The sequence below is a fragment of the Zootermopsis nevadensis genome, unplaced genomic scaffold (assembly GCF_977971745.1).
Source record: "Zootermopsis nevadensis isolate Lab colony 2312 unplaced genomic scaffold, Znev_1.0 Znev_ptg000009l, whole genome shotgun sequence".
NCBI classification, from domain to species: Eukaryota; Metazoa; Arthropoda; class Insecta; order Blattodea; family Termopsidae; genus Zootermopsis; species Zootermopsis nevadensis.
Genome location: NW_028259141.1, coordinates 7,169,589 through 7,186,411, shown reverse-complemented (window position 1 = coordinate 7,186,411; position 16,823 = coordinate 7,169,589). Strand labels below are relative to the sequence as shown.

Below are 16,823 nucleotides of genomic sequence, written 5' to 3'. Positions count from 1 at the left end.
GAAGACAGGCACGCTAATACGCAGTTTATTTAAAATAATCCATTCTTTTAAAGAGAATGTCTTAAGGTTCTGGTGTCATAGCCGCGTGTGGCCGTAGCCGGTTACTTTCTATTCAAGATTTAATTAAACTCGGCATGAATATCGTGGCACTGGATGTCACCGTACGTTTTGATTCCTTATAGTAAACGTGACTCACATTGCAGCTATGTGAATGTCAGACGGTAGAAACATTAGTGTCATTTAACATTTTGAAATATGTGTAGTTTTTCCTGAGGTCGTTTGATTTGTGTTCAAAGCAAAATATTCTGACCGCATGGTTTGATGATTGTGACTGATGTGTTTAGTTGCAATTGAGCATGTGATCTTCGGTGTTCCTTTCAGGCCCAGTGGGAACTTCATATGCCAATTTTGCGTTTTGCTCAGAGTATATATATGGGTTTCATGTGATGTTCAGAGTTAACAAGGGTTATTTCCTTAAACGGCATTAACTAATTGATTTTTGTAATGGAGGCGCACTGCGTTTCCCTTGCGGTAGGAACTGCATGGAAAAGAGTAACGTTCTTGGGCCTAAGCATCACACTGCAAAGATGTATGGAGGAGTGGAGGTATAGCTGTACACATTTTTAGTTTCTACAATATATGGAGGTGAGTATTAGATTGACTCTTTAGTCACTTTACTCGAGGCGTCCCAAACTTTGTGTAGTTTTCGAAATAAAAATGTTGTTGTTTTGTTAATTACGACAATGGATTATCTAATACTGAAGTTATTTAATTGAACTGGCTTATCAAAGGTCAGATGAAGAAGTCTGAATCTTTGCCGAGTTCAACTGTTATGCGTATTTAGTACTAAACTTTGGTACTTAGTCTTAAACATGTGTTCACTCTCCCCACTCTACTTCCATTGAAATGAAGTAAGTTTCGTCTGCTTGTTTTCTAGAAACATCAGAGTATAGCAACAAAATGAATGTGACACAGTCGTAATGTATTAAAAAGTTAACAGAGTTTATCACGAGTTGGGATAACTCGGTCAGTGAGGTGACTAGTCTATGGGCTGGACGACCGTGGTTTTAATCCTGCAGGAATGTTTTCTGTCTTTGTCACAACGTCCATGTCGGCTGTTGTACCCAACAAGCCTCCTGTCCAATTTTTACCGGCGTTCTTTACTGGGGGTCAGACGGCCGTGGCGTGACGCTAACCACTCGTATCCTCCTCGTACTGAGGTTAAAATGCATGGAGTTGTACTCCCCCCTCCCCCAACACGTCTGCGTTGCGTGGTATTTAGATGAGCACCAGGACGTGCCGAAACATAGCTAAATGTTTGTATGTCACACTATACATTGGCAGCGTATATCTGTAAGAGTTTGTAGACTTGAAATTTTTACATCTGTAACCATTGTAATTTTGTCTCGAAAATAAAATTTCTAACGTTACATGTAGATCGACTGGTTACACGCAGGGTCGCCATGGATTCGTCTGTTTCGGGTCTGGACACGCAAGAATTTGAAGAAAATGAACTTTTGAACCAGCACTAGAACATTTGCTGGAAATGTATCTTGAAATGACGTCTGGGTGCCTATTTGAATATTAGTCTCTGAAAGTCTTTTTAAATTTTTAAAATTTCATGGCGATGAAGATTGTGGGGTCGTATAGTCTTATAGGTGGTTACCAACATTTCGAAAAAAAAATTATGGCCGGTATCTTACGAATAGTTGAATATACCGGAACTACTTTTCGTTTGGTCGCATGGTAAAGTCAGAAACCAAAACATACGTTGACATTGGAAGTAAATGTTTTCTTTTACTGCTGATCAGGTTATTCACCTCTGTTTAGGAAGATATCTGTCTTCTGGGTTGTTCACTGATTAGTCTTGCGAGATAATGATGTTCCCGAATTCTTTTCCCGACCTGACCGTCATATGAAAGTAATGACTTCGTCAGGCGATTATTTGTAAATGTCTGTCAGCTGACTGACCTTATAATCTTATCTCCAGCTGTTTTGCTCGTAGGCTGAGCGACCGAGCTGTGAAATGTTTGTGGGGGGATTAAGCATTGTTCTGTTGACTTTTAACTTGAGAGTGATAGACCGTTCATCAGTACGACGGAGTATTGGTTTTGAAGCCATTCCAACTACGATGTTTACGATTGAATGGTACAGACTGAGTGGGTACAAAGAAGTACCTATATAACTGGTTTTGTTTATTCCCCAAGATGTTAAATGTCACACTGAGAGACATATTTCGTATGCAAATTCTACATTTGTTTATCCGTTATCAGTATCTCAGACGGTGTGCGTTACGTGATAATGATTAATGCGTTGTAAACTATGTGGAAGAAAACTTTAAGCACTGTATCAATTTGTATAAAAATAAAATGTGTTTCTCGTAGTTCATAATGTTGGCTGGTCCCTGTAATGTCATGGAAATTGTATAGATGCAGGCATAGTTATTCTGAGACGTTCGTGTGTTATTAATTCATTAGTTCCTTGTCTCATTCGAACGTTTAAATGTCATTGAAGTGAATCAAGACGGGATCACGATCAAAGCTAAAGAATTTCTCTTCTGACAAGTTTAACCTAGTCGCAGACATAACATTTATTTTTAATTCTGATCGATATTTTAACTTTGTTGGATAGACACGAACAAGGTAGAGCAGTTGTAGACTAATGTTTCACAAATCATTCATAAAATGAATTGTGTTGTTGCAGTTACAGGATAACTCTAATTAAGTTACTCTCGAGATTTGAATGTTATTGTCCAAAAATTCTTCTGCAAATCTGATTTTTTTCTTGCAGTATTTATTTTATGGTCTTCAGTGTAATTTTTTGGCAGCCATCTTATGTCCTACTTTGTAACTCCAGTGTTGGTGGCCATGATAATTTGTGTCCAGTTTATTGGTGTCGATTCTTCTATGGTGCAGCCACTGTATTTGAAAATCACGCCACTTTTATTACGTTTTTCAGAAAAATGAAACGTGGCGACTGTGGTTTAAAGACTTAATATTATCGAGAACATCACGCCAGAAGGGCGTAAGTGATGATGCTGTTTTACACACAGACACAAGACATTTGGGCGTATAAACATTAAATAAGCGTAAGAATTTAGTTTCCTGTAAATCAGTCATTTTATTAATGCGACTTCTTGGCTTCATGTCCTCGATATGAATAAATATAAATATGCAATAGACTATTATACCATAGAAAAGACTAGTGTCCTAGCTCTTTTCTTCACTTTTTATGTAGTATGGCATGTGTCTACTTTAAACATGCATTACAAAGACGCGAGGAAACACCTGTATTGAGATGGATTTTCTTTTCATATTAATTACACCGCTGGGAAATTGTTTTGCATTTTGGGGCAGCTTGTCGCGTCTCCATTTTGTGTGTCATGAAGACCTTGTCATTTATTCGGCGTGTGTACACGTCTTTACTACTATCTAACTAACTAGGTGGCTTAGGGAACCCGAAGGTTCACAAACGAATTAACAAAAGCCCTCCACCGGTCCCTGTCCTGGGCAAAATCCAGTCGCCTGTCTTTACTACAGATATTTCATAAACTAAGGCCTCTTTGGAATTCCAGTTTATTTCGACGCTGGAAAGAGAGCTCTCCTTCGATTTATAATTCTTCCCGTGTGTGGGTTTCTAATTTTTTTTCTACCATACTCGTGATATTTAGTTACTTATTCTCACTGTTATATTTCGCACATGGTTCATCTCAAGTGCTAATATCTGATGTGTTCGTAAAGATAAAGGTAAAATTGCCCCTGGCATTTAACTAAACATCATGCTGTGCAAACTTATTAAGGAGATTCTTAACCTCGGCACAGGATGGAGGTGTAGTGGAATTAAATGCATCAGAAGGTGCCAACATTTTGTTTACGTTATGTAAATGTTATTTAAGAATTCGGTCCGTACCTGAAAGGAAACAGCACTTATCCATCACAAAGACTAGGTGGTGAATTCCGTTTACAAGATAATTGGTGTTTCCCTGAGAATCATGCGAAACTCATAAATACGTTATGTAAGCAAAATGCAGAGTTGTTGATTATTAAAGCAGGTGGTGTATATGATTACCACTGCTTTTGAAGGATGGTGAAAAGACGTGACGCTAAGAGTCGTAGAATCTCTTGCTGTCGACGTTATTCGTTCACTGAGTTTTACAGTCATAGCATGCAGGTGTTTCTCAGCCATTTTGGGGTTGCGGGAAGGGACCACTTGGTGAGGTAGTAAGGAAGCAGAGTTTATGATTGGTTGTTTTTGCCTGGCAGTAATGTCAGGCGGCGAAAGTAATCCATTCGTGTAATTGACCAAGCTCGATCATTTAATTGAACCGATTGACATTCTACCGACTAGTTTATTGTTCAACATATTTTTAATTCATGTTACGAATGTATGCCAAAAATCATAATTCATTGTTGGCTAATAGGGGCCTCTATATCCCTGGAAGGTCAATATAAATTTGCAGAGATATTTATGATGGAACTAGAAGATTGAATTCGGAGTTACGATGTATTTAATGTTTTCATCTTAGTTTGTCCTTAATAAAAACGAATTATATTTATAATGGGGTAAGAACATGGTGAATATAAACGTGAGTGAAACAAATTATATGATGAGAAGTTTTGAGGAACTTCATGTAGTTCGTATGGGTTGGTCTCACTTGTAAAATGCGTGAAATCGTACATCTTGGTTGGAAAACCCGAAGGAAAAGACAACTTGTGAGACCTGGGTGAAGATGGGGAGAATGGATCTCGGGTTCATTGTGTATGTGCGAAGTGGATTGAACTGATTCAATACTGAGTGCATTAGCCGGTAAACAGGATGATTGACATTCCAGTTATGCAAACACTGGTGGGTTTGTTTTAATCAATTCATAGCCACCAGTTCAAGGGCTTCTGCATCGCCATAAACTCTCTTGGTTTGGGTCGCAGCAGCAGCGTCGTTGTCTGGCTGCGACGGGAATGAAGAGAACTAAAGAAATGGCTGCCTTCTGGGACGTTGCGCTCTGTTGTCTGATATAGGTGCTCGTTGCCTCCATCCATTATCAGGGCGATGTGAGATTGGCCGGGCATATAGCGCGGATGCGAATAAAATGATGGTTGGACAGCCTGTAAGGAAGAGAAACTACTCGACGGGCGTATGTGGAAAGATAATATTAAAATGGTTCTTCAGGAAAGAGGGTTTGGGGGTGTGGACTGTGTTCATCTGGACCTGCTGCCCCATAAAATGTGGGGAACTTCTTGAATAACTGAGCGACTGTTAGCTTCTTAGGAAGGACTCTGCTTCATGGAGCTGACTGTCGGTGCGACAAACCAGAAGGCGGACACGTCTTTTTCTGTTTCGTTGTTGTCCCGTGTGTTTGTGTGTTACTGGGAAACTGGGTGGGCGCATGCCCTCAGGGTATGTTCCGTAGGATCCACCGCTGGCTTGTACGTACGTATTACGGGTGACCTTGAGACTAGACACTTGTCTGTTCGGAGGAAGGATTAGGGACGTGTTTACGGTCCTGGTGTATTTTACCCAAGACCTTTAGAACTGCTTGAAAGGCACAGCGAAAGACTATAGAGGCTACCCATGGGCAGGGAGTCGTCTGCTTTTTCTTTGTAGATCTTTACCTTCCTGCCCTAGGTTTTGGAGGAACGGTTGAATAGTTTGGAGGGTGAAGTAAACATGGCAGTATGCTTGGTTGCTCCGAAAGCCTCCTACCTTTTTCAGCCTTAATTTTAAGACCACGCACCTATTAACGAATGAACAGAACTTGACCTGCACCACCGAATGCTTTAAGCAGGCTGTATGCTTACACTCAGTTCCCTACCGAGCAGCATACCTACTGTTTTGAAAGTGCTTGTTCTGTCCAGTGTTTGGAAAGTACTTAATCATTGTCTTGTGGCAACATGAAGTTTTTTGTACTTACACACGTGTATAGGTATGAAGGTTGTGTGTTTTTATAGATTTGTCTGTGTTCGGTTATCCTTTAGGGCAGTGGTATTCAACCTTTTTGGTTCGCGTACCCCCAGATATAATTTCTCTTCAATTTTGTACCCCCAAAGTTGTTGGTGTATAATTCGTGTTATACATAGTATATAAGCTACATCTAAAATAAAGTAAATAAATTACATTACTGATTATTCAGTGTTTATCATAAAATAATATATATTTTTTAAATTTCACGTACCCCGTAGGATGTGTTCGCGTACCCCAGGTTGATACCACTGCTTTAGGGTATTTAAAAGTGGGAAATTGCTCGGTATAGGGAAGTCACCTTTTCACTATTTTCTTGCTGATTTGTAGCAATTATACGTAATAAACCATCTTAAACGTGACATTGTTTGATTACTTTGGAATTGTACTACAGAATGATATTCATGTGGAATAGATTTAATTATTGAAATGCATTCTACTGCTCGTTTCAGAATCACATGTCTTTTGTTTGCAGTCTAGGATTCGAATAAATAAAAATATCAGTTTATAGTTTTAGACTTGTATGAGTAAGAACGTGACCCGTGGCCTCTGACACCAGGGGAAGAAAATTCAGTGGCTATTTGGAAATTAATGTTAAGAATAATATTTGGACATCAGAAATCTTCTTACTCACCGCTGTGAAAACCTTAAATTATACAGAAGTGAGAGAGTTGCACTATGTAGAGTTGACTTTTTTGTTCGTGTTCAGTGACGGATCTGTATGAACATGGTGAGGACGAGTTGGATATTTCTTGAGCATCTGATAATCAGCCGCACAATGCATGATGGAGGGTTTTCCTTTCTTTTGGATTCGTTTGAGAATGGGTCGATGTTATTGAATTTGGAATTTGTTTGCGATTTCTGTGCTTACTGTAGTGAAGGGAAGAGTTTTATCGGCTGAGTTTGACTGGTTGTGATGTTTCGGTAAATTCAAATACGAAACCATATCTTGTGTTCTGATTTGCCAGAGGCAGTTTAAGCCGTGTCATTGGCATTAATTAACACTGATCATTATTACATGCCGTCATAAACTGTGTATGAATTTTTAATATATAACGGAATTTAAGGTCCTCCACCAGAATTATACGTCAAGAAGAAAAGTTGAAATAGTTCATTCATCAATGTAACTAAACAGCCGGGGGTTCGAATCCCAATGAAGATTCTTTTCGCCACAGCTAACAGACCGACCCAATGTTCCCTCCAGTGGGTAACATTGGCTTTTCCCTTTGGGGTGAATCTTACCACTCACCTTCATAAAAATGCCAATGTAAGGAATATGTGGATCTGTACCTCCGCGCCCACATACGTCTTCACGATGAGGTGCTTAATCAAGTACAGGGATTTTATATTACCGTAAAGGTACTGAGTATTTTCATTCCACCTCGAGTACCTTTTACCCCACATTCGTGCAGAAATAAGCATTCTGACAAACGTATCATTTGTAATGAAATAAGCCACTTAGAGACACGCGCAGCCTCCCCGGATTTACCTCAGCACGTCGACCGAGTTACGTACGCCTAATATTCAGTCAATATTGCTGTGACGTATTATCGACCTGTACATTGTACATCTGGCGAGCTAAGTCTGTCTGCGGACTCCCAGGCAATAGGGTCGTATGTTCTCTAGATGCGGAGATAGAAAATGGACCATCTTCAGCATCCACAATACATTTCCCTTTATATCATGCAAAATTATTTGTAAATTAATTTCTCAGAGTTATCAATTAGAGTGCAGAAAATATTTGCCCCAGTTATGTCGAAACGTGGGAACACGTTGGTGGCCTGAAGATAGAGGGAGTGTTGTTTCATACGGTTTGAACCCAGTAGCAATTCTCACTGAGTCCGGAAATTTGTTTAGAATTCTGAAATTAATAATCATTTTGTTGATTTCTGAAATTGCTTCCTTGGTCTCTGTACTCCGTGTAAATCATGGATTCTGCTTACGTGTACAGGTAAGAAGGGGGCAAAGGGACAGAAACCCTCTTCCCATTTTTTTTATATTAAGTTGGAAGTAGAATGCAACTTCCAAAACTTTGTGTTATTTTATTATTATTCAGAGTGAGGACAAAGTCCAAGGAAGCAATTTCACAGATTATAACGAACCATCGTCAGAATTTTTTTAGGCAGGCACAGTAGGCTTGTCTGCATATATTACTTACTACACAGAAATATTTATTTCCACAATTAATTTATTTCCATTCATGTTCTGTAGGCCCATTCCGTCTTGTAATTGTTGTAAGGCAGTTGTATTAATAACTTCGTACTGTCATTACACAGAAATATATTCCAGTACTAGTGTGCTCCGTGACGAAGGAAATGTATTACCGATCTCTTTATCACTTAGCGAAGTTCGAAAGCGGTATATTTTTATACTAGTACATCTCCGATTAAATTATATTATTTTTTTTCAGTAATAGAAGTGGAAATTTATGCAGCAGAGTAATCAAGGAAATAAATACTGACGTGTAATTACTGTGTACAGCAAACATTTAGTAAATTCTTAGCATAATTGTGTTATAAATCGCTCTGCCACGTTCTGGACGACAGACTGAAAGATGTAGTGGAAGGTATTAAGATGCTTTAGGAGTAATGTAATTTATATTTCATCCATTATCACTGCCTTATTGTTTTATACTATGAATAATTGCTAAATGGGTTGGGGTAAATCACACATTATAACAGAATATGTTAAAGGTTTGTTTCTTTAGCTGTCATTAATCATCTAAAACCGAGTGGTAACTATGTGCACCACCACTTGTTTTAAGAATCAATAAATCTGCGTTTTGTATTTGTGGGCTTCGTATTCTCACTGTAAACAGCTGTTATTTCCTTAAACAGCGTTATCATGTTGGGTCTTTGTAATGATGAAGTGTGGTGTTTTCTTTGCGGTACCGACTGTATTCTTAAATATTATTTAGACGAGTTGGTAATTAAGCGGCATGATATATTTACCTAAGGATCCACGTTGGTCTGTGGATGGCACTGATTAAGAAATCAAGGGAAGGGTTTATTTCGTAACTGTTCCATTGTCCCTGGAATGAGCTGAGCTGGTCTGAACTAGAATTTCCGGGAAAGATGGCATCTAGATGATGGCAGGGCTGCTGGCGGCTCCTGGGAGGGGAGTGTCTATTGATTGCATTGTTGGTAATGGCGCCATCGTCGGTTTCAGAGTTCTGGAAACAGTAAATCCGTTTTGGACAGGAGTAATGATGCTGAATGATACAGGATATGTTTTATGAAGAATTTCTTGCCGAAATTGTCTCTAACCTCATCATTAGCGCGTAAAATACGAAGCTGAAGCCTACTGTATTGGAGAGTCCGAAATATGACTAGTCTAATGTAGTTCGTCGTTCGAGGTAGAATTTCGCCCTAAAGCATAATACACTATTTACTGAACTGTGACAGTTATTTCTTTCTTTGTGATATTTTGACATGTTTTTGGATTTTTTAATTCGAAATTAATGTGTGATAACGCATATTTTTAATAATAATCGACTCATGAACTGGTCACTTCCTATTATTGTGTAGATATTTGTGACTAAGGAAAACCTAGACTATTTTGCCATCCGAAGTGGACAAGAAAGACAAGCTGTCACTCGCAGTGGTATTTTAATTTAAATAGCCTTACATACTTAGCGAGAATATAATTTTCATGTGACTCTTACTTTCTAAATAGGAACTGTCTGATTTTCTAAGCATTCCTTAATATCACTGTCATTATTTTGGTTCTTAAGTTCCTGATGAGATCATTTGGGCTGCGATTTCTCTCTTTTTCTCATGCCTCCCTTAACGCCCCCCCCCCCCCCCCCGACACGCACAGACATGAATTATATATCTTTATCTATTTACTGTGTTCGTGTTTTCAAATGTATGATCAGGATGCTAACTCGGAAAAGTCATTTTTAAAATAAGTTGCCGTTTGATTGTGTGTTCGCATTTTAAGCTGTCTTTTGTTTTTATTTCAGGTAGGTCTATCGGTACGAGGCTGCGTATGTACGACGTTTCTGAAAGGTATTTTCCCCCATTTCACTTCAAATGTAGTTTATTAAGTCATAATTTAATCATATAAGTAAGACTCATTAGATTTTAAATAATAATTTCCATTGGAAAAGGCCCATTGAACTTTCAGTACCTCTTTTGTCCGTATTCCTTTACCATCCCTTTCAATTTAGGGAGAAAAAATGTCATATTTCACAACAATTATAAAAACAGTGACGTTATTTAGACCTTCACTTCGCCCATATGTGAGGTAATTCTAAAAGCTGCCTAATGGCGGTAGCACTTGCAGGATAAAGCATCATGCCACCTGCCCTTATTGCTGATAAGACGTTAGTCATGCATAACACAAACCATATATTAATGCTATTGGCTCGTATCATGTTTATGCTTTTATTTCGTAGATAACTCTGATGAATGTACCTATTCTTTCTTTAGATTATTATTTTTGTAAATGGACGTTTGTTTGTACGACTAATCACCAGATTCGTCGTATTGAGTAACCGTGTTTTGAGTGGTTTTCGTCTTTGCATCCATAACTCTGGTCCCAAAATAAGTCGGTCTAGTGTTACCAGTGTTGGGTCGGCGCAAACGCGAAGAACCACGGCGTGTTACCCCCAAATTATTGATCGAGCTTCTGCTGTTTAGTTAGCCCATTGGGCAGGTAAATTTGCAACTTTAAACTGTTTTTAATTTTAATGTTAAGTATTAAATTTAGTATTACGTTTTCAGCGAGTGACCCGGCAGTTAGGTGTCGACAGATGTTTATTAAGCTCGTTTGTTGTCCGTATTACGTTTTATGGGAAATTAAATTTTGGCGTTGCGGGTTGTTTTGACCTTTCCTTGTGTTATTTTAATCTGCATTGATTTTCACGACGTAAGTACTCCGTCTATAACAGTTTGAAATGTGTTGTAACTCAACAGAATCAGATAGATTTTCTAAATATGAAGTCAAACCCAGGGCTGCTGGAAGATTCTTATAAAGCGATGTCAGTATTGCTGGAGCCACGTGTTTAAGGCTGTTAGAAGAACTCTCTTTTTATAGAAAATATTTTTACGTCTCTAGGTGATTAGACTGAAACTCATTGTGTTTCTTAAGTAACATCAGAATTATATTCACGAAGAATTGAAGAACGTACCACTCGGTTTAGAATACTTTTGTCTTCCTGCGTGCTGTGTGCCTCAAGACGTAGGCTAACACAGTCACATTAAAAACTAGCCCCGCTGAAGGAATATTTTATGCCTCGAAAGATGTCAGACATAACAAGAACATGGTCGTGAAACAGATTGCTCAACAAGAAGTTTCATAATTTGAACGCTTTATGGATTATTGTGATGAAATGCAAGAGGATGAGATGGATCGGTTATGTAGCATGCATGGGGAAAAGGGAACATTTAGTGCTCGTTTTTGTAACGATAATATTTTGTTGTTATTAAGACGCATGTTTTTGCTGCGAGAAGCTGAGGTAAGGGGCGTACGTTTTGCGAGTTGCGCATGCGTGTTTGTAGGCTCGCAGGGAGCCAGCTGTGTGGCCTTGATATCAGATATCTGCAGATTTTCATGGTTGTCCCTGGCAATAGTTGCATAGGCCACAAGCGAAGTCTGCATTCCGCCTAAGGTCATTTGTACTTACGTAACGAAGACTAATTTTGAATGTTTTACCAGGGAACAAGTAGATTGTATTGATTGGTAACACAGCGTTTACTATGTAAAATAATAATGAACAAGTGACCAGTTGGGGTGCCGTTAAAATGTGTTTGCTATCGCGATAATGCAGTGCGTTCTGAATCGATCGGACATTAGCCAGATGGCAGGAAGTTCGTACGAGCTAGAACACGGCTTCTTCCTGTGTTTCTCATACCGATCAGGTGTTGTTAGAAACTGGAACTTTCTCGGAATCTGGGCCTAACGCAGATATAATGTAAGACACAAAGTATTTTTTAATGGATACTTGCAACTTTTTTTTCCCCAAACAGTTTTTCCAAGAGATGAATCTAAAGTTGGAAATCGCTTTTAGGCCATTAACAGACGTCGAATTTCTGGCTGAATATGGGCATCGTTTCTTTTGGTTTTTACGAAGAAAATCTGTTAACAGATGGATCTTAGACTAGGTGAGATGTCGGGTTCTCACGGCGGAAGTGTGAAGATGGCTGTTTTCTGCGGTCTTCGCTCCATCTAGTCTGGTAGAATTTTACCGACGTATCAGAGATGTTTCCTGCCTCGATAATCAAGGCGGTTTAATATCCTAATGTTCTTATACAGGTCCACCTAAGTTCGTGCCTAACGATAGTCTGTGGTCGATTACTAACACTGAAATTTATCTTTTAAGTGTATTCTGTACAGTGTCATGTCGAAGCGTGAAATTATAAAGCCCAGAAGTTTCACTCCCATTTTTTTTAAAAAACCTGGTCAGTTTCCCGTTCCAGACTAGGCTTGTAGACACGTATTGCAAGGTGCTTACCCAATGCATTTTAAGACACCAGTTCCAAACAGAAAATTAATTCCTGGTAAGAAGGATTTAAGCCAGTATGACTGATTGATTGAAGCCTATGTTATCTATTGCAGAATATGTAGGGTATGCGCTGCTGTTTTCATGTAGTTTGTGTTTTCTTTCTATTTTATATTTTGCAGTTATCGATGAAATCATTCTGCATGTGTTTGTCGGCAGTCAGACTTAATTATTTCCCACTTGTGACTTCTTTGATAATGAACAGAATTACGAGGAAAGAACAATAAATATCGAAGTAGTTTGTTTTACGTGGAATTCTTGTTTCTCATTTCTCTTTTAGCGCAATTTTCATTTTGCATTCTTGATATTAGATTCCCGTTTCCACGTAATGCAGTTTCCGTTTATTGTATGAAGGTCTAGACCGGAGTTCCTGTACACACTCGGGAAGGAGATGTGAATTTGGCAGTTTTTCATTTAGTCCAGGATTTACTATAGAAGAGTTTGACTTTTTAGTTTATTGGCATTACTGTTATCGTTTTCATTGGAATTAATTTCATGTCCCGCAAACCGGGATCTTAGTTGTAACGGTTGCAGATCACACATTCGAACGCAGTACGTATCGATTCTTGCCTCGAGTACAGTCGCTATTTCAGCTATCTTTAATCGAACGTGTTCCACGTGCAGTATAAAAGTTAGTAGCAGAACTTTGGAGGTATGTTTCATAGGGCATCGTACTTAGTATAATCATAAGCGCGTCACTGATTATAATAATGTCAGGGTCCAAACTGGAAAGTTACAGATAACTTTAATATGTCGAGCCCAACAGCGCATGCGCCGTGGATAGGGCTAATCAAGTTCGTGAGTTTCAGGACACAAATTTTGCTGTGACAGTTTTATTTTTGGATTATAGAACGTTTGTAAGATCTGACGTATCGTTTTATCCGACCTACCGTGATTCATGATGAGACATTGAATTCAGTAAAGTTCGCATTTGCTTACAAACGAGACTACCGCTACAAACGTACTACTGTTCTGTTCAGGCACTGGCGTGGCCTTGCAAAGAAAAGGAAGGAGGACCAGAAGTAATTACCTATTACTAATTTCTTTAAAGTAAACTCATTCGTTTACAGATTTATACATCAAGTTAATATTATTCTTATTTGTGAAATTTTTTTCATATAATGTCATATTATATTTCGTTCGTAATTTAGTAATTCAGTAAATTGTGTTATAAATCGAGTTGATATTTACCGTCGTCTTTTTCATTAATACACCGCATAAGGTTCTATTTATATAGGAACCTAAAGATAACGACACGAGCCCTTGCCGATTTTTCAGAAAATATTATTCAACGTTTATCAATGGAACTGTTTAGGAAAAATATCGTTGGAGACGTAAGTTGGGCGAGACTCGTTCGTGGAACGGACGAGCTCGGAGTCAATATAAACAGTTCCATTGACAAAGGTTGAATAATATTTTCTGAAAAATCGGCAAGGGCTCGTGTCGTTATCTTTACGTTCCTATATAAATAGACCCCTATCCGACAAATCTTTCGCGGTTAGGTCGGAGAGTCGGGACTGTACTGTAACGAGTATTCATCGTTTTTAGCAAGCCAGCTTGTCGTTTCAACGAATTGCACCGGTTCTTAGGTTCGGTCGCAACTTAAAGCTGCAAAAACTTTCTCTGTCTGTCCGTCCGTCCACTTTCCACTGAAGGTGAATATGAATGCGTCACCCGGCCGGTCGTGTGTTGTCCTTTCAAATAGTTATCAGGATTTAGACGTGCATAACTTCACTTCCATAAAAACGTGTTTCTTCTTCTCGGGAGTCTTATTCTGCATTTAATGCGTCAGTTGAGTTTTCTCACTTTTTTCCTGTAAAATTTCTCCCGTACGCATGTACTCCGAGGATTTCGCACCCAGGAGGATTAGGGAAAAACATCTTGCGCTGAGGTTCATGCGACAGTCCTTTCACATTATGGTGACCTGCGACCTGCGCAGATGAAATTCGGATGTTAGCGGAGGAAACCATTACCGTGGTGAGCTCAGATGTAGGAAGCGGTGGTATTGCCTATTAATTACTCCCAAAGATGTATTAATGCCTCACTCAGAATTCGTGCTATTACACCACTAAATTTGTGTCTGCACTCTGCTTAGTTTTACTTTGAAATTACCTAGGTATAGGTGGTGTTACAATTTGTTTCTTTATTTCTAGTTACTGATCGACAAATGCTACGTCAGCAAACTCATCACTTGATTGGTAATGTTTTGAGAGTGGGCTTGGCCCAGGTTTCTACGCAGCGGAAACTTTGCGGAATCGCTAAAATTTAGAATGGCATGGGACGGTCATCGTTGTGTTTGCATTATTTTGTTATTACGAGTCTGTTCTGTGTGAATAGAGACCAGATTGTCGTGTGTGCAGAGGGCAGGTGGGTGATAACAGTAGTCACGTGACATGCATCTGTAAACATGCGAAATTGAGGTTCTCACAGCGATGCAGATGTCGGGTGTTTTTTTCTGGGTTGTGACGTCATGTGGATTAGTAGGTACATACCAGCGTTTCGGAGAAATACACCGTCTCAATCTTCAGGGCTGAAGGGATATAAAAGCTTGATCATGCCGTTGCTATGCGCCTCCGTATTTATTATTTGTTACCGTCTTCGTCTGGTGTGCCTTACCTTCTCGAAGACTCTCATCATTATCATAATAATTATCATCATCATCATCGTCGTCTGTAAGTAAGTAGCCATTGGGTGAGTGAGAAGGGTACGAATTTTCAAATTAATATTTAAAATAAAATTTTTATGCGTACACGTGAATGATGACTGTATCGTACTAAGTTCGTTACCTCGGCTTACCTGTCCATTTGTATGTAACGAGTAGGCTTATTGGATCTTTTTGAGTGCTAAATCAAATTGGGTAACCAGATCTGGCTACATACATTACCGACACCTTGCAAGGGCACTGAAACTTATATTTAGTTATGCTGTATTTCATTGTACGCTAAAAGGACGAGAGAATATTTGCTGGAAAATTTGTGTGCGTAAGTTTGTTATTGTTTTGGAGATACTGATTATGTGCAACAGTGTACCAGAATGGTTTTTATTTGCGAAGTTACCGTACGGCTTTATAGCGTTTATTGAAAGAAGTACAGTTTTCAGTTGGCGTCATATAGACGTGTGCAGCCAGTAAAATGTTTCGTTCTCCGTACAAGGCAAACGTTTGGAGTGTTCTCATGTTGCGCGTTAGTGATATGCCTGAATTAGAATTCTTACACGGAATAGGATAGGCAGGTTCTGATCTCCACGTGTGGCGTGCGTGAATTTTATCTTTCGTTGAGACGACTTCAACAGTTTGTAATGAAACGGCAACTCGACCAGTCTTGAGGGACCGTGACACTGCATGTTTCGCAAAATACGTCTTATAAAATTAAAATTAAAGACAGAATGAGAAATATGTTCACAGATGACAAATAATTACTTCTGTGAGTGGATTATGTTATGTAATCGAACTTCCTTGTCCGCATCGACGTCGGGTAGTTTGGACATTTTGCTTCAGATGCAGTCTTACGTCAACATTCTGTTAATTAACGAAGTAATTTGCCATTTCTCATCGCCCCAACGAGTTGCTAATATTGGAATAGATTTTGTGTTTGAGATCGGCTTGATTGATGTTTTCCACCTGGTCCAATAATTGATTTAATTTTACATTTATATATTTTGGTGTAGTAGGTATTTGATGCGAATATTTTAAAGCGGGATTTCAATCCGTGGGTAGCATGCGGCACGTGTACATTTTTTGTTGTTGAAATATGTGTGACGTTGTTAATGTCAGTATTTGGCAGGATGTGTCGCCGTGAGGAATTGTTTAGCGTGATAAAGAATGTAACATCAAGAACTCGGACACTGGGTGATCTTCGTGCAAATCGCGGATACAATTATTAAAAGTGACTTTTTCAAGCAAAAGTACTGTCAGATATGGTAGTAACTATTGTTTTATTACGCAACTACTAATTAATGTATGAACCTGTTTTCAGTAGTTTGCCGATTTAACTCATAAAAAAGTAATGTTACTCCGTTTTAATAAATTGTCCTTCTAACCTTGAGACCCGCGAGTTGACATGTAAGGTTGAATGTTGAATGAATCTCAAGTTTAAATGAATCTTAATTATAAATTCTGTATTAAACTTCTGTACGTTGACTCGTAGCAGTGCTGAATAACGCATAGTGAAACAGCACAGACAATTAAGAGTTGATAAGGCTGTAATTCATGCTGAAGGTCAGTGAATGACCTTTAGGAAGAAAGTATCCTGTTGGCAAGTGATAATTGTATGTTGCGGAAATAAACAGTAAGTGTTTAATTATACAACGAAGTGACGTGTATAAGTATGTTGCATGTGATTGGTGCTTGGCTAGACGAACGATA

At 38.8% G+C, this 16,823-nt stretch overlaps 1 protein-coding gene across 3 annotated transcripts in view; it reads left to right on the top strand.

Moving 5' to 3' along the window:
- Positions 1–16,823, top strand: part of Smr (nuclear receptor corepressor smrter) — a 182,436-nt gene that overhangs the window by 41,725 nt on the left and 123,888 nt on the right. The window contains exon 2 of one of the 3 annotated variants that reach the window (XM_087345662.1): positions 9,920–9,965. The exons of 1 other annotated variant lie outside the window; for it this stretch is intronic. In XM_087345662.1, coding sequence (XP_087201788.1) covers positions 9,946–9,965 — 20 coding nt within the window. In that variant the 5' untranslated portion in view covers positions 9,920–9,945. Of the gene's footprint in view, positions 1–9,919; positions 9,966–16,823 lie in introns of those variants that run through there. One more of the 3 variants, XM_022057929.2, reaches the window with a different exon arrangement.